Source organism: Peromyscus eremicus, chromosome X (assembly GCF_949786415.1).
Source record: "Peromyscus eremicus chromosome X, PerEre_H2_v1, whole genome shotgun sequence".
In the NCBI taxonomy this organism is placed as follows: domain Eukaryota; kingdom Metazoa; phylum Chordata; class Mammalia; order Rodentia; family Cricetidae; genus Peromyscus; species Peromyscus eremicus.
This window is the reverse complement of record NC_081439.1, coordinates 31,068,903-31,086,510: the sequence shown is the minus strand read 5'-3', so window position 1 is coordinate 31,086,510 and position 17,608 is coordinate 31,068,903. Positions and strand designations below refer to the sequence as shown.

The window sequence follows — 17,608 nt, the reverse complement described above, 5'->3', positions numbered from 1 at the left end:
AATGGTAAACGTACTTTATCACCTTTAAGTAAAGTGTGTTGCATGATTTGATTTTTACCATATATGAGGTTACGTAATATATAGTAGGAAAGGAACCCTGGATTCTTGGCCAAACTCTCTAACTCAATATTCAAGGCATTCAGACAAACCATACTCTGTCTAGAGCTTGTTTGGCATATTTGTATAAAAGGAAAAATGTGATTTTGGAGGAAAGGGCCAAGGTTTGGCTTAATGATCCCCCAAATTCCTTCTAGCAAAATTTAATTAGGTTGAGTGAAGGGCATTTAGATTTAAAATGGAGAACTGTGTAAAATGAATCATAGTCATACTTCACTTAGAATTTTTTTTTTTGAGACAGGGTCGCACTGTGCACCATTGGCTGGCCTGGAACTTGCTCTGTAGACCAGGCTGGCCTCAAACTCAGGGATCCACCTGCCTCTGCCTCCTGAGTGCTGAGACTAAGGGCATGTGACGCCACACCAAGTTTAAGTTTCCCTTTTGAACCAATCATTTTAATAGTGTCTTCCATCTCCACAGGAACAACACTCTCCCTGAATCTATTGTACCTGTAATGGCAGGAATTTCTGTTGGAACATTTTTTTTTAGAGTTAAAGGAGTACAACTCCAGCCCCTACCTACACTCTATAATTTGGCACTTTAAGTTATAACTCAATTCTATCTTTGGCAGCAGAATCACTTTCTAAAAGATTTGTCTATATTTTAGATGTCTGAGTGTTTTTGCCTGCATGTATGTCTTTGTACAACTTGTGTGCTTGCACAGAGGCCAGAAGAGGTTGTTGGATTCTTTGGAACTGGACTTACAAATGGATGTGAGCCACCATGTGGGTTCTGGGAACTGGACCCAGGACAACAGCAAGGGCAGCAAGTGCTTTTAAGTGCTGAGCTATCTCTTCAGCCCCACAGAATTTTTACTAATATTTTATGAAATTAAATAATTGCATGTAATCAGAGACCTTATAAGAACTGATGGCTGGCCAAGCAGGAAACGACAGAGTTTTATCCTTCCTAGGACTTTTTTCTTCTATGAAATACAACCCTGAAAGACTCATCTAGAACAGACTGCTGGGGGAGGAGGGCGGGGTTACATTTGAAAGCCTGGAAAAGGAACTGTAGCTGAAAGTAAAACGAAACTGAAGCCTCCAAATTGGCAAGAAAGAGCACTTAATGAGTTCGTAAAATAAGAGCAGGATGCAGGCGATGGACAGGGGGCTCTGTCACCATTTCTGCGTTGGGTGTTTCTTATAAAAATAACACTGTGTGTAGGGGCCCTAGAAACCACAGCTCTCCTGAGTTTTGCGACTATACTGTCCATTATCTTGTCATGGCATTGAGGATGCAGCAGGGCATCCTCAGGCATAGGGGCACCAAGAGCTCTCTGGTCCTACTCAGCCAGACACACCTCCCAAAGCATCACCAGGCTGAGGTCCTTTGTGAGTTCCCCCACGTCATCCTGCTCAGTGTTCAAGGGGACCCTCTGGCCCCCCGTGGTCAGATGCTAGATGTTACATCACAGCCTGGAAAATCAGAGAAAACTAGAAGGATTTTTTTTTGAGGTGTTGCCACTCAAAAATAGACAACAAGTTACAACTTCTTTCTCCGTGTTGCAAAGAGATAGGATCCACAAGAATACCAAAGAGATCTCCTCAGGGGTCAGAAGGTGGGGGGTGGGGGAGGGTGGGAGCAAATTCTGTGGAATGTGAAACAAGGCAGCTTGGGAGACTCCACCTGCGTTAGGAAAGGCACATGCCCCTGAATCTCACATGGGTGAGTGCAGGTGAGGGGCATGCGAATCTGGCCCAGAGCCTGGGGTTCCCTCTTAACTCTGGCTAGAGTCTTCTCTGAGCTGAGGCCTCCTCTTAGGTGTCAGTGCACAAAATCGCCACTTAATCCCGTTTGCTCCCGACTAATTAGGACATATTCAAAGCCGAAAGTTGAGCCTGGGGCTTCTTTCTCCGGCATAGGGGTACCAAGAGCTCTCTGGTCCTGCTCAGCCAGACACACCTCCCAACGCATCACCAGGCTGAGAGTCCCTAGGGACTCTCAGGTCCTTTGTGAGCTCCCCCACGTCATCCTGCTCAGTGTTCAAGGGGACCCTCTGGCCCCCCGCGGTCACTGAAGGCCAGTCAGGTCACAGAAGTCAGTGCCCTGGCTCAGGAAGCTTCCTGCCGGGCCCCTGGGCGATTCGCAGCCAGCAGCTGGGGCGCAGGGCGGGTCGGGTCGCTGCGCCAGTGAGCCAAGGCGAGCACTATTCCTGTCACTGTGAGCTACCGGCATGTTATGTGCAGCGCGCCCAATCACGCTTCCAACTTTCTACGCTGACCTGCGCTCCCCCCCATGCCACAGGCTTTGATTTGATCCTCCTCTCAGAACAAGCTCACACCCAGCCCCCTAGCCAGTTGTCTTCGGACTGCGCGGGTGTCCACAGAACAGGCCCTTCTGCTCCATGGCCGGGAATTCAGAACCACCATCCTGCACTCTCGGAGCACCCACAATAGGGCCACATCCACTCATCTGTCCTGTTGGAGATCCAGCACCCTCGCTGGTGCACTGTCAGATCGACCTCTTCGGGTGATGGTGCAGGCCACCACCTCCCGTGGCGTGCAAGTGTGGGCTCCCCAAATTGTGGAGGGGAAGAGGCTTTGGGCAACGCGCTGCTATGCTCAGCAGCAGCTGAAGCCAAGCCTGGTAATACCGAGAAGACTCAGAAATCCACACCTTCTGCTATTAGAGACTTCTGGAAATTGTCTCTAGAGCATTTGTTGTCTGAGACAGGCACGGAACAACTGCCAGATCTGGATGAAGGAATCCTAGGTTTTAAGCTCAGCAGGCAAAAATCGGCCTTTGCTGGGGGCTCTGCAGCTGGACAGCGGAGGTGGGAGTCGGTGCCACGGGATGCCTCCAGCCCTGCCTAGCTGGCTCCATTTCAGCTTCCCGCCTTGGGCATCATGAGTTACTTCCTGTCTTACTGCAAAGCTCACGGCAGCTCTCTTCTCACAGGCTACCAGGCCCTACGTGCTGAGGGCTTCTTGTGCGACGTGACACTGGAGGCGGAGGGCAGTGAGTTTCCAGCACACAGGTCACTTCTGGCATGCTCCAGCGACTACTTCAGGGCCCTGTTCAAGAGTCACACTCAGGAATCGCAGGCTCATGTAATTCACCTGCATGTGCCTTCTGCTACTGGCCTGCAGCGCCTGCTGGACTTCATCTACACCGCCTGGCTGCCCCTCTCCATGGACACTGTGGAGGACACCCTGGAGGCCGCCAGCTACTTGCAAGTCACAGAGGCCTTGGGGCTGTGTAGCCACTACCTGGAGCGTCAGCTTGCCCCAGAGAATTGCTGCTTCACTGCCAATGTGGCTGCTCGCTTTGGCCTGGCTCGTACCCTGGGTGCAGCGGAGCGCTGCATTGTGCGCCACCTGCGGGAGCTGCTACTGATGGGCGCTGGCCCTTCCGGGCTGTTGGAACTCAACCCTGTATCAATGAAGGTTGTGTTGAGTGCCCCCGACATGGCACGGGTGGTTGAGACGCGGCTGCTGGGCCTGGCACTAGCCTGGCTGAGGCAGGAGCCCGCAACACAGCGCCTGGCTCACAGTTCAACACTGCTTGGATGTATCCGCTTTGGCTTGGTGCCCACAGCTGTACTGAGGCGCGTGTACTCAGGATCTGGGCTTACTTTACCTACCAGGATCAAGGACCTCATCATTCAGGCCCTCAATTACCACACAACACCTTCCCGCCAGCCGCTCCTGCAGGTAGAACAGACTAGTGTTCGGAGTCCCCAGACTCGCATCTTGCTGGTTGGTGGTCTCAGAGCTAGGGAGACTGTTACTGAGGAAATTGTGGTCCTACCAGAGGTAGTTAGGAATCGGCGCCCTGCACCTGAACCAGAGGAAGAGGAGGAAGAGATGGAGGAGAAAGAGTGGGAGCTCACCCAGGATGTGGTGTCCTTCGATGTGTACAACCACAGCTGGCGCAGCCTGACACGGCTGCCCACACCACTGCTAGGCCACAGTGTATGTACCATGGGCAACTTCCTATTTGTCCTCGGAGGGGAGAGCCTTTCTGGCAGTCCATCTAGCTCCCTGGCGGACGCCCCAAGGTCGGTCACAGCCTTAGTGCACCGTTATGACCCGCGCTTCCACACTTGGACAGAGGTGCCCGCCATGCAAGAAGCGCGGGCCTACTTCTGGTGTGGAGTGGTAGGGGACAGTCTCCTGGCCGTTGGGGGCCTGGGCTCCTGTGGCGAGGCACTGGCCTCAGTGGAGATGTACGACCTGCGCAGGGACCGCTGGATGGCAGCTGGGGAGCTGCCTCGGGCACTGCACGGTCACGCGGGTGCCGTTGGGGACCACGGTGTTGTGTACATCTCTGGGGGCAAGGCAGGGAGAGGAGAAGGAGGTACAAGCAGCCTCCGGGATATGTACTCCCTCAGCCCCGGAGAGAGGGCATGGAGTAAGAGGGCACCCATGGGCACAGCTCGCTATGGGCATTACCTTGCGGTGCTGCGAGGTGCAGTGTTTGCCTTTTTAGGAAGATATGAGCCCTTCTCCGAGATCGAACGCTATGACCCCAGCACAGACCAGTGGACTCGGTTGCGGTCACTACCTTACGACCGATTCTGCTATGGACTTGCTGTGGTAGAAGAGACAGTGCTGCTGCTGGGTGGTCTCAAGTGGCGGGATTCACGCCAGGTGCCAACCTGTAACGTAGTGGGCTATGACCTTGACCTGGACCGTTGGGAGGACATAGGCTGTGCGCTGCCCTGGGCGTGGAGTGGCCTTCGGTGCGCAGTGCTGCAGCTGGCAGAGGGTGGGGAGGAGAAAAGGGAGGGAGAGCCTGGGGAGGCACTAGATTTAGTGTTGAGTTGAACAGGTGAGTCCAGTCTTCAGAAGAGCCAAGAGAAAGATGTTCTTGACCTTGCCTGCAGAGCTAAGCCCCACTCCCACCAAGATTGGGACTCCGATAGACAAGTTCTGAAGGGTAAGGAGGCAAACATGACTTTGGCCAAAGAATAACTATTCCCCTTTAACCGAATGGCAATCAGGAATGGTCAAATGCAGGGATATGAAACAGCTTTAGTCAATTACAGAGTTTTCAGAGAGACTCACCCTTTGCTAGAGGTGGAATCTGGAAGTAAAATAGGTCCTTATTTCCCTCCCTAAAGTGTTTTCCAGGTGTCTGTGATTACTTTCATGACTTCCCTCTAAAAAAGTACGATTAGTTACACACAAATCACAGAAAATTGTTGGCTATAACAGCTGTAATAGTCTCACAAGACAGTATTACCTGATGAAGTTGTCAGTGAGTGAGAGTGTGTGTGTTTGTGTGTGTGTCTGTGCACGCGCACGCGTGCGTGTGCATGAGAGCCTTGCTTAAATGGCGTGGAACAGTTGTACAGAGGAGAATGATTTTTATGGTGCAGGGCCACGGTTATAGATCTGTTCTAACAGTTTCATATCGATACATAACTGAGAAGGGAAAAAAATCTTGGAAAAAGCATTTCTGTGAGAAACTATTCTTGGTTAATTTTGAATTTTTTCTTCTGTTCCTTCCCCATCTGCTTTCACACTGGCTAGAGGCAGCTTTATAGTTTAGACATACTTCAGCAACCCTTAACCACAAAATGCTACATTTGTCAAAAGAAAATGAGCTTATTTTTGGTGGTTTGCTCCCTCCATGCCCCAAAGGCTCACAGAAAAGGAAAGAGTAGGTGAAGTCTACATGGTTATGTCAGGTCAGTGGGAAGACAGCTTAGCTTGAGTTTTCAAGGTCTCACAGGAGACCTTGGTAAGCTCCGAACAGGTGTTACTTCTGGCTTGTGCTATCAGTGAGGTGGCAAAGTGAGAACTTGTAAGTGGGGTGGTGGTAGTGAGGGTGGCTGTGTGATTAGATCACAGAGAAATGTGGCAAGCCCTCTGCATGAATAAAGTAGGGCTTTATAAGGGTTCAGTAAGAGCTGGATTTATTTGACTTCAGTTTACAGTGCTGCCTCTCTCCTAGATTTGAAACTAATGCAATAAAATGTACAGATATATAGTGTTAAAAGGTCTCTTTCATGCTAGGCTAGTCACGAGTCTTGTAAAATTCATTAGTTTAATTTTTACCAGTCAAGTAACAGCTGACTTTACAAAAGTAGAAGCTGCTTACTAGCAACAGAGCTAGTTTCCCCACCAACTGCTTGTTGTTTGGAGGCTGTTTGTCCACTGTATACGTGACACATCCATCATTTACAGATATTTTTAAGTGAAGATACACATTGGTCTAGTAAACATCAATATGCCTAAACAACTGTAACAAGCACACTTCATTTTATGACAAGAGATTTTTTTTGTTTTTTTTCTCTCTCTTTCTCTCTTTTACATACACGAAATCCCACAAATTTAATGTGTGTCAATAACCATGCAGTAAATAAATGTTTTTACAAATAGGGTTTTTTTCAATGATAAAAATATTACACTGGACCCAAAATTCCATACAAACATTAATGTGTGGTTTCTCATCCATTTGACTAAATATAGGATTACTGAAAATGTGCTGTAGAAAGGCCACTCTCCTGTACAGTTGTGCAAAGTCTGCAAAACGATAGTGATTTAATGTGATTTCAAAAGCAAAGAAAAAGATCCCACTGTGTAGGTTTTACTTTCTTCTCTACAGCAAAAATAGTCACTGGTATATATCTGAACTCTTAGAGATATAAGTACATTCACTGAGCTGTACAGGCAACAGGATAAAGCTGATCAGAAGTAGATTTCAGGATATAGAATAGTAAAGGAGGGTCTCTTCCTCCTGGAAAAACAGCAAATTGTGACTTGTACATTATGCAGCCACACACTAAAAAGCAGCAAGTCACTTTCATGCTGTGGTCACTTTCCAAAACTAGACACATAGAAATGGCAATATATGAAGAGGACTTTTCATAGACTCCATCCACTCTATAAACAGTTCAGGACTCTAGGAAAAACCTCTGAGTGCTTAATCTCAGGTCACTCAAAGTAATGACTCCCTGAACGACTGCCATTCTCTGTTCCTTAGCAGAGAAGTCTATTAACATTTGTTGTTATTGTTTTCTCTACTGTAACTTTTATCTGTGATGACTAAATGTATTTTACTTCCCTGCTTGATGTATAATTACAGGAGTTTAGTTAACAGACCAAGGGAAAATTGGAAACTGCCTGGAAAATTGACTCATTTCAGTGTATACCTTGTCTTTTAAGAGTTAAGAGTTCAAAAACCATGAGTTTGGGCTGAAATTATGTATATATATATATATAGATGTATGTATGTATGTATAGCTGTTAGCTGCCTTTCTGGGTGAGTTAAGTCTGTTTTAAAAAAATCCATTCTTAAATTCTTCTGTACACAATCAGCATTTCATCACTACAAAAATAAAGGAAGATTTAAACCAAGAAAATAAAGCAGCTCTATCTTCAATTTTGGTCTTAGTTACAAAAACATCTTACAAAGCTTTGCCCTGATACACCATGCAGTGTTCTCATAGATTTGGAAGAGTACCTCCATTAACCAGTTAGCACAAGTTAATAGACTATTAAGACGGATATTAGCTACCTGAACTTTTCTTATGTTGATGCTCTTCTGGTTTGCTTAACTCTTTCATACGCACCTACATTTCACAAAAATAAAACTACAGCATTAAACTTTGTGCAATGTTTAAGAAAATTCTTAGAACATTTTAATAAATATAAAAAGGTTTAAATTCTTTCCCACCCACAAGGATGTCTGCACCTGAAAAAATTGTGATTTACGTTTGAAGTATCATTTATAGAAAATTAACTTAAAGGGAGAAAAGATGACTTCAGATAGAAAACTGCCTTTTTGGGGTTTTTCTATTTGAAGATCACCTGTATTTAGAATTGTTTGTAAAAGTTAATTTAAGTCATTAAAGATAGTTGATTTTGCACATGGTAAACATAAGCTGAGCACTGACTGCATATAAAACATACAAATGCTCATTAAAGACAGTGGTAATGTGACCATGTATGCTTTGTTTCATATAGTTTGGTAACATTAAAGTGTAGCTTGTCAAGTGTCCAACACATTAATAAAAAAACTACCTCATGTACTTGTTCAGAGTACCAGCAGGTACTAGATGGCCTCAAGTCAGAATGCACTTACACATGTGTCTCAATGTATGAATGAGTATGTGTTAGAGAGGAAGTGATAACATCTACTTCAGAAGAAATACTTAGTGGATCATTTGAGGTGGTGTTTTGACAGATATCCAAGAAAAGGTCGAGGTACATCTGCTTCCATTGTTGGAATTCTTTAGATGTCAAGTCTGGATTGTCTAGGACTTTATCAATAATGGCTACTTCCCCTTCTCTGGCCTGAAAAGCAAAAGAATTCAATAGTTATGATGGAGGTGAACTTTTATTGAAATTTGAAACAAGTCAGTGAGCCAATAAATCCAGAAACCTCTAAGAGACATTCAATATGCTCACATTCAGTTATTTAGACTAAAATCGTGTTGAATCTTTTTCTAACTCAGTGCTATGTCTTGGATTGCTTGTTGTCTGGGATTTAGTCTCGGCCTTTCCTATTTGCCATCTGTGCTTATGGAAACCTTCATGTTTTAAGAAAACCTTCCTCAAGTTGTAAGATCCAAATTAAATGCCTCTCCTTTCTTCAAATCTTCTTTAAACACCTGAAAAGAAGCTTTTCTCTCTCTCTCTGATGTCTCTGTATCATCCTATCTCTGCCACCAAGTGGACTTACCACTGTATATCTCTCAAGTTACTCTTCCTTCATTATGGTAAACTCCTCATGCTCCAGTGAGAGGAAGCAGCCCCCTGTTGCTGCAAATACAGAATTCTTGCCCTGGAACTATTATGGAGCCCTTCCCATAGCACTAGGACCTGATAATGAATAGTCCATTTCATTTTATAGGCTGGGATTCAGCTGACGACTATGCTTCATTTTGGTATGACTATATGGGTATAACTCTCAAAAGCACAAGCATGAAATGTAGAAGAAGAGAATTTCTCCTGTGGAAGGTAAGATGGAGAAAGGATTAGGACAGTTTGAGAAAACCAGTCTTGTCTTTTATGGATCTAACAGAGGGCTTAGGGAATCCTGGAAATGTTCTGCAGGCGTGAAAAGGCACACCTGTGTCAGAGTTTGGAGGGAAAAAAGACAATATTATGCCTAAGAAGCTGCTCTGGCCAGTAAGGAGACAAGATACTAAATAGGTATGGGACTGGTGATTCTGGGAGTTACCTATGGTGGGATCCAAGATCTAATTTTGGGCTTGTTCATGTATTTCTCTGTAATGGAAGATTTTATAACTTATTACTTTTCTAAGCCCCAAAGTACAGTGTTCTATAGCTCCTCCCCACTTTTGAAGGGACATTTCTTCTTAGTGACTTTCTTCATTGTCTTTGTCTTAGAAGAGCAGGAGAGTCAAAAACAGCACCATGTATTTGGTGACTCATTGATTCTTCTTGAACCCAACATTTACAGTGGCTCATATTCATTGTCATAGGACAAAAATATTGTAGAAAACTTATAGTGAATAAAAGATAAGAAAAGAGAGAAGAGGAAGTAGGAAGTGAAGGGAAGGAGAGAGACAGAGAGAGACAGATAGACAGAGACAGCATACAAGGAGCAGGTATTTAAGATATTCACATGTGGCAAAGAGGGGAGGGACAAAATGAACTCAATATTTCTGCAGACCTTTAGTCTCATATTGCTTGGTTTGAACTTCTTTTTGTCTCATTTGTCTTTTGCTTGTATATTTTGGTTTCAGATTTGCTTTTGTTTTGTGTTTTTTTTTGTTATTTCTTTTTAAGAGAGAGAGAGAGAGAGAGAGAGACAGAGAGAGACAGAGAAAAACAGGGTATAGAGGATCTGGGAGGAGATGGAAGAGAGGAAAAGCATGATCGGAATAAATTGTATGAAAAAAATTCAACCAAAGAAGGCAAAACCAAAATAAGGTAGGAAGGTGAGGATATCTTCAGAATAGAGTTGGTCAGTAGAATTACTTTTATGACTATTATAGCTCTCCCTAGAATTGTGGTATTAGCTACCAAAGTCCATTCATTGTTCTGTGCACTTATACAAATACCATTGAGTTAAGTAACTCTGAATCCTTGGCTGTTATTACCTGAAAATGCTTCAAATCATCGATTTTTCTACTGCATTTATCTATTTAGTACTCATCTCTATTCCAATACTACCTTCTTAGGAGGATGCTGTGGATTTAAAACACTCCTCAAAGAAGCCCTTTGACATTTTGTGTTTTGGAATTACTGTGCTACACATTCTGTATGATACTTCTTCTAGATATTTTGTTTTCATTTTTTATGTGGTACAGGCCCTGTTCAGGTAGCTTGTAAGATAGGTCCTTTCCTCATCTACAAAACCTCCGTCTTCAACTTCTGCCTCTCTGTTCCATGTCCTTACCACCTAATTCCCAATCTAGGTGTGGCATAAGAAGAATGAAAACACTGTTAATCACTTACAGAAGTATATATTGGGAAGTATACAGAACAATTATGCAGTCTCTACATATGTGGAGTGAAGCTTATGCAGGAAATATTCACGGAACATTTCAAGCCCTTTACACATTCTACATGCATACCATGTGCCTTTACTATCTTTGATAAATATATATACGACATGGTAAAGTTCTCTTAAGGAATCAAAGGACTAAGGAGTAGCAGTAACCCTACATTTTGAGAATAAAGTCTTAACCACATCCTGTTTTCTTCTAAAACTAAGTCATGTAGCATTTAGTCAGTGACTTAGGGCTTCAGCAAATATAATTGCCAGGATTCCCTTCCCATCACTCTGCTGCAGGTTCTTCCTATTTCCTCTTTCCTTCCTCTAGCTCCCTATTTTGCACCACTTAACTTTTATAGTATCTGGCAATCTAGTTTCAATTCAAGAATGAATCACCCCAAAGGAACGTGTCTGTCCATTTCCTCCCTTACCTTTAAAGTGCTTTTAAGAATTCTCAGCCTGTGCAGTTTTTCATTCATCACGGGATCATTACATCTTTTGATAAAGGATAGCTTGTATTCCATCTTGGTTGAAATGCGATGATCTCCTATTGGTGACAGACTGGCTTCCTCCAGTGCCCTGTACAAATCTTGCAGGGAATCTCCTAATTTTTCTTCCCGACTTTCACCTGCGAGATGAGGTGGGACTGGGGTAAAGGAGAGGGAAAGAGACAGATATGCAGTTTAATAAAGTTATTTTGTAGTTTGAAAAATCTTCTAAAAATTTGATTATCTGAAAAACAGTCTAATGAATGATTAGGAAAACAGTCTAATACTTAAATATCTCTAATAAGTAAAATAAAATAAAGTAAACCAAAATACCTTACAGATGCTAGGTAGATTGGGTTAGATAGCTATGGGCAGCCAATTGTTTTAGAAGGATTAAATAGGATTTATGATTCAACGATAGCCTCTTGAGAGAAAAATAATCACACGTATCTTGAGTTCAAAGAATTAGAGTATAAAATGTATATAACATAGAAATGCTGCTTCATATAGTTTAGTATTTTAAGACAATAATTAATATACACAGATATGCTATTTAATAGAGTTCTCCTGGTTAATTAATACTGAATGATTTTCATTTTTTCAGACTTCCTAAGATGGAATTGTATTGGTTGGCATATATATGATTAAGATTGTCCAGTTTTTTAATAGATTATTAGATTTCATGTGACTGCCATAGCAATTCTTAATACAGCATGAATATAGTAATGGATGATAAGTTATGATAAAAAATAATGTTTTGATTTTCAGGCAGGACCTTACTAAGTAGGCCAGGGTGGCCTGCAATTCACTACCTAGCCCAGGCTGCACCCTGCAACACATGAGGCTGGCCTTAGATTCATGGTACTCCTTTTGCTTCTGTCTCCCAAGTGCTGGGAATACATGTATAAGCCATCATGCTCAGCACTAATAATGTTTTAAATTAAATTAAAATGAAGTACATGGATATATTTATAAGCAAATTAAGGAAATATCTGACATGTACTAACAGGATTTATAACATTTTAAAATTCTGACAAGAAAATACTCCACTTAAGTATTTCTGAGAAAAATTAAAACAATCACAAGTAAGGATTTTAAATCTAGATGAACAAATGAAAGTGCCATCTTGCTTTAAAATTGTCTGAATAATGATGTTATATCTATTATAATCATATCACTTTGTCATATAAGTAATAAAAATGAACTGGGATTCTTCTTTGGGGAGCAGTAGGGTCTTATTTGAGGAATACTTCTTATACTGGCCCAAGGCATAAATATAGAATGCTATTCATTCCACCAGGGTTCATGAAATTTTAAGCTTTTGGATACAGTTTTAAAAGAAGATTCCCTAATTAACAATAATACTAATGAACATTTATTTGTGTCAGGTGGTAGGGTAAATACCTAACATTCATGATTTCATGATATTCATTTTATATCAGGGGTCTTTGCTCAAGGTCATAATCTCATACAAATGGTGAAATTAGAATTTAATTATTTAAAGTGTGTATTTAATTGAAGGTGCCAATTAATGTGTGACCCCTTTAAAATGTAGCATTCTAAACACTTATTTCATGCTTGGCATGCAATCTTTTAATAAACATTACTAAGCTTTCCATAGAAAAGCTTTCTAATTGGATACAAACTATACACAGACAGTAATATTTCCATAAGTTGAACTCCACAGAAATATTTCTGTGTACTCACATTCTGGCAAAAAAGATGAATGTCAGAGGTAGAACACTTAATGGGGTGATGAGTTCTACCCATAATTTGTATAAAATATGGACCCCATCCCTTGGGCTATGCTAAGGATGCTCTAAACATGCTTGAAAATAGTATACCTAAAAATGTCCCCAAAGTCTAAAATAATGTTGTAATTTTTAAGGGATGACCTTTAGGATTAAAAAGGAGTTTTGTTTAAATTCTGTTTTTAACTTTTTGCTCTTCTCCCACGGTTAGTAGCCGAGCATAGCTACAATCTGTCACTAGAAAATCCCTCATCCTCTGTCAACATATGTTATCATTGTGTCATATAACAAATTCCTTTAAATAAAATCTTTTTAAACTTCTCTTGGTTCATTCTTGAATGTTTTCAGTATATAGGGGAGTTTGATGGATGAGTAGATGGAAGCCTATGAAAAGAATGGCTTTTCAAGGTAAAAGCAAGATGGATTCATTAGAGAGAATTTCAAATGAGAATGCCTAGGAAGAAGAAGGGAACAAAACCATATGGCAACTTATGGTCACTAAATGGTGTTGTAAAAACGAGGACACATTTGAACACAGTAATTCCATTTCATAAAATCATAATCCAGGAAAGGACACTGGGGAATTCTTTAGTAATTATTCTATTTGCCTCAAGGCAAGATTGCATGTAAAGGCAGAAGTAATTTTTTGAGAGTAGGGGGTTGGGTATCACTAAGAGGCCTAGTAGATGAGAATTACAGTAGTTAAGGTATCAGGTGGCACAACATATTATTACTTTTTCAGTTCTAGAAAGAGGGTGAAAGAAAAAAAGGATCTAGATTATAGTTTTAGAATTTAAGGATGGCAGACTTTTTTCACAAAGTGATTTTTTTTAATTTTAAGAAAATCTTTCTCATATTACCTAATACCCTAGGTCATATATATTTTGTTACATTTTGACCAAGTTTGTTCTAATTATCTATGTCTCTATATCTCTGTGTCTCTGTCTCCCTACCTCTCTGCTGGGGAATCAAACCAAGGATCTTGCACATACTAGGCAAACATCCTATCACTGAACTACATCTCTAGCCAGTCCCTTTGCCGTAACTTTTAACATTTTGGAATGCTGGAGCAGAATCTTGAATTTTTATACAATTTCAACCAAGTTTTACTTTAAGAAGACTAAGCCTAGATTAAATATAAAAATGACACAAATAACTATTTTAAAAGTGAAAGTCTCCCATGCCCCTTCTTAACATTATTTGGGAGAAAAGCATTCAAGCAAAAGACAACATAATTCCACAAAGAATTTGGCATGAGAGCTGTACAAAAAGCCAAGCATGGGCCTATCTCTAGGCAGCACATCTGAACAAAGAATCACAATGACACAGAACACGGAACCATTTTAACGGATAGCAGTTGGATGGTGTGGCTCCTATCAGACATAAGAAAGTCCCCCCCCCCCTTAATCCTCTACACACCACAAACATATGCAAGACTGCACAAGACACAGTAGTGGAATGAGAAAGGATGAGGGACTGAGAAGCCAGGCTACTACAAAATGTCACCAAGTATTTAACACTTTAAGACTACACAAAGAGTCCTTTTATTTTCAAAGGAAGGGGGTGAAGGGCAGAGTCACATTATAAATCTGATTCACTGTGCTCAACAGTCAAAACAACACAGAACTCAACATTCAAGACAAAAACAGACCTTTATTTTCTTTTATAGTTTTCAATTGGTTTCCTTGGTTTTTCTCAGATGAATGTCAATTAAGTCTACAGGGCTACTGTTGCAACTGAAAATATGAAAGCACCTTTAGTTTCTTCTGTTTCTTCTCTTCTTCTTCTTCATCTCCTTCACATTTCCCTCAAGGCTTCTTTCTCTTCTTAAACTTTGCTTTTTCTTCTACTAGAAGAAGCTTGCTTTGGAAGATGAGGCAAACACTTGGTGAGGCCTGCTTCCCAACTGAATTTCTTTCAATATGCCAGTCCAGCCATTGGAACACTGGCTAAAAACCAGCTCTTTTGCAATTTGAGTGAATGTTTCTGAAAATTGGCAAAGTGTAGACCACATTCAAATAAAAGGACATATATAGGAACCTTCTGTGATTCCCATTGAGGAAGTGTATCACTGCTGCAATGACATTTTAATCGGCATCTAATTTATTCACGAAATCTGGATCTATGAAGGAATAAATTTTTCCCCAGATTGGATTTACATTTGTAGCATATAAATTATGTCTGTGTCAGATCATACATCAAAAAAAGTTCCATTTTATTAGAGGAGAAAGCACATATCAAGTCCCTTTTATTATATAAAATTTCATTGACTGGTGAATTTGAAGGTCAAAATTAAACAATTAATTTGTATTCTGTGCCAAGGGATGATCATTTCTGGCTGTGCCATACTCGGTAGGAGTGAAAAAAGACCCTCTTTGGTGTCATTCATATATATATATATATGTATATATATGAATATATATAGTCCACTATGAAATATTAGGAATCTAGGAATATAGTGAATATTACAAAGGTTCATTGGGTTTTTTTTGCAGGTTGCATATGATAACCAGGTAGTAAAAAAAATAAAGAGAAGCTCAAACAAAAGATTACCTAATGAAAAATACTAGTTTGTTGTAATGTCTTGAAACTACTTATGAGCAGATCATAATGTATTTCTTAATTGCTCCAAAATTTTTGGTTAAGATAGTCTATGCATTTAGGTTCAGTGGTTTCCAAACTTTTTTGACTGTACACACTCACAGGCTAAAACACTTGTGTTGTTCATAATTTACATACATTTATTAGTCTATATCACTCTATGCTATAAATATACACAAAAAAATGAAGCTGAAAAAGATGAGATACAAAATTTGAGAGGAAATTCTCGTTACTTTTTCCTGTATGTTAATGGTTTCTTCTTCCAAGATCTATATTGTGGCTTTTCTGTAAGGCGAATTTATGTTATTCACATTTGCATTTCCCATTCTCTATCTGCCATAATGCCTCATGCTCTCAACAAATTCAAATGGAGTGATAATTGTCTTTATAAATAAAATATTCCAAAGAAGATTCCCTACTAGGTGACTGCACAATTATTGAAAAGTAATTGTATAGTACTGTTCATGTTTCTTTGATGAAAACTAAGGACAGTAAAATCTCACTCTTGTCTTCCTATTTCCCTGGCATTGTAATGTAAACATTGAAAACAAAACCAAGAACTGGGCTCTGAAATAAACAATGGGAAATGGAGTCTTGGTACTTGTTCTGAAGGAGAATTATATTCTTTTAAAATTGGACAATGATGTCTTCATGGAAACAGTTGTTCTTTCTACAACACAGCTGTGCGATGAGCTACAAGGTTGGGAAAGGTTAAATTACAAATGATAGAGAAGGCTAGACATAGTAGTATTAGTCATCAGCCAAATCTGAGTGGCATTTGTTCTTATACAACTGGAAAGCACTTAAGGCTTCCAGGCTAATCATATCAAGTATGTGGAACACTATTTTTGTCCCAAAGGGCAATTGTCATTTTCATTGGGACCACAGGATGATTTTTATGAATACTAATTTACTATCATGTCTCAGAGAACAACTTACTTATATATAAGGTGACAGACTTTTAGTGGACTTAATACTTTGTGGGGTTTATACTAAAGGAGATTAACCAAGGGTTTACACTATAACTTGAATTGTTTTATAGTTAAACATCAGCTGTTTTAATTCATGCCTTTGTAGCAATCAACTTGCTATGCCTAGTTTTGTAAAACTTGGGAGGAGAGAAAGGCAGCTTATTATATTAGAAGAAAATAAAGATTTTACGAGCTAGCTTTTAGCTTTCCCTTTGTAGTCAATTACTTATTTAATAATTAGAAATAATTTATTTTCTTTTAGGCAAAATAACAATACTCCAACATTATAGTAGGCAATAGTTTCTCAGGTGGAAAAATTGATTTTAATGAGTAAAATCCCCTTCTTTGAGAGGACGAGGTGAGAGGATCTACCTACATCGCTAAGGTTTTCTTTTCTTCTCTTTATAGATCAGGTAAAGCCTGTACTTACAAATTAACTATGTTCAGTGGCATAGTTGTCAATTCTCCTACAACAGTCAAGCTTACTTCCATAAGGGCTCTGACAAAAATAGACATACATAAAGTTTAGTCTACATTTTTTCCTGAGTATGCAACTTCTGCCAAATTCTGTAGTTTAACAATAACTACATGACAGGGGCTTTATTATCAGAGTACAACAGGTTATTTTTTTTTATGATGAATAGTTCAAATGGCATAACATCTCAGAATCCTTAGCACTGATTTACTAACTCCTAAGAAGGGATGGCTCTTTGAAAGGTAAACACAAAAGTGAATGTCAGAAGCCAGATTTACCCATATAATTTAGAAAATGTAACCAATAAAAATGGAGGTCTAAGGCAGGAATTCATAATAGGGACAGCTTCAAAGCAAAACTATGGGATATTTTTATTTGAAAATTAATACACAGTCACCACACTCATTAATGAGGAAAACCCCCTAAAATTCTTCAGATCATAAAGTTTTACTATGATTTAAATAGGGAGAATGACCCAAGAGAATTTCATTAATCTTAAATGCCAATAAAATAAATTTGACTTATTTCTATAAACCAAGGACCATCATTCTTTAGATATACTTAAAAACACATTAAAATGGTTAGAGCACAGAGGCAATTATAAGGCAGATCAATGTGATTTTTATTCACAACACAATTTCATTTGTGAGAAAGAAGCATAGATTTCTTCTCATTAGAAAGATATTTGCTATCAAGCATACTTAGCAAATGACTTAGCTATCTAGAAAGATCTGGTACCAACCGGTAATAGTTTTATTTTTAAGTAATTTATATTTTTACAGG

General features: G+C 40.3%; 2 protein-coding genes across 2 annotated transcripts in view; one reads left to right on the top strand and one right to left on the bottom strand.

Annotated features, from left to right (window-relative positions):
• The first annotated feature begins 2,149 nt into the window (after nucleotides 1-2,149).
• Klhl34 (kelch like family member 34) lies at nucleotides 2,150-5,184 on the top strand. Its single transcript, XM_059250493.1, has one exon. It carries the CDS (start codon nucleotides 2,967-2,969, stop codon nucleotides 4,887-4,889), a length of 1,923 nt encoding a protein of 640 aa, XP_059106476.1. The 5' UTR covers nucleotides 2,150-2,966; the 3' UTR covers nucleotides 4,890-5,184.
• An 889-nt stretch (nucleotides 5,185-6,073) lies between these two features.
• Nucleotides 6,074-17,608, bottom strand: part of Cnksr2 (connector enhancer of kinase suppressor of Ras 2) — a 237,507-nt gene continuing 225,972 nt past the window's right edge. The window contains exons 21-22 of the mRNA XM_059251058.1: nucleotides 10,971-11,185; nucleotides 6,074-8,366 (exon numbers count right to left, since the gene is read on the bottom strand). Coding sequence (XP_059107041.1) covers nucleotides 8,151-8,366; nucleotides 10,971-11,185 — 431 coding nt within the window. The 3' untranslated portion in view covers nucleotides 6,074-8,150. The remainder of the gene's footprint in view (nucleotides 8,367-10,970; nucleotides 11,186-17,608) is intronic.

Excerpts from the sequence above, each read along its gene's own strand:
- Klhl34 (XM_059250493.1), top strand. The coding sequence starts at position 2,967 with ATGAGTTACTTCCTGTCTTACTGCAAAGCTCACGGCAGCTCTCTTCTC.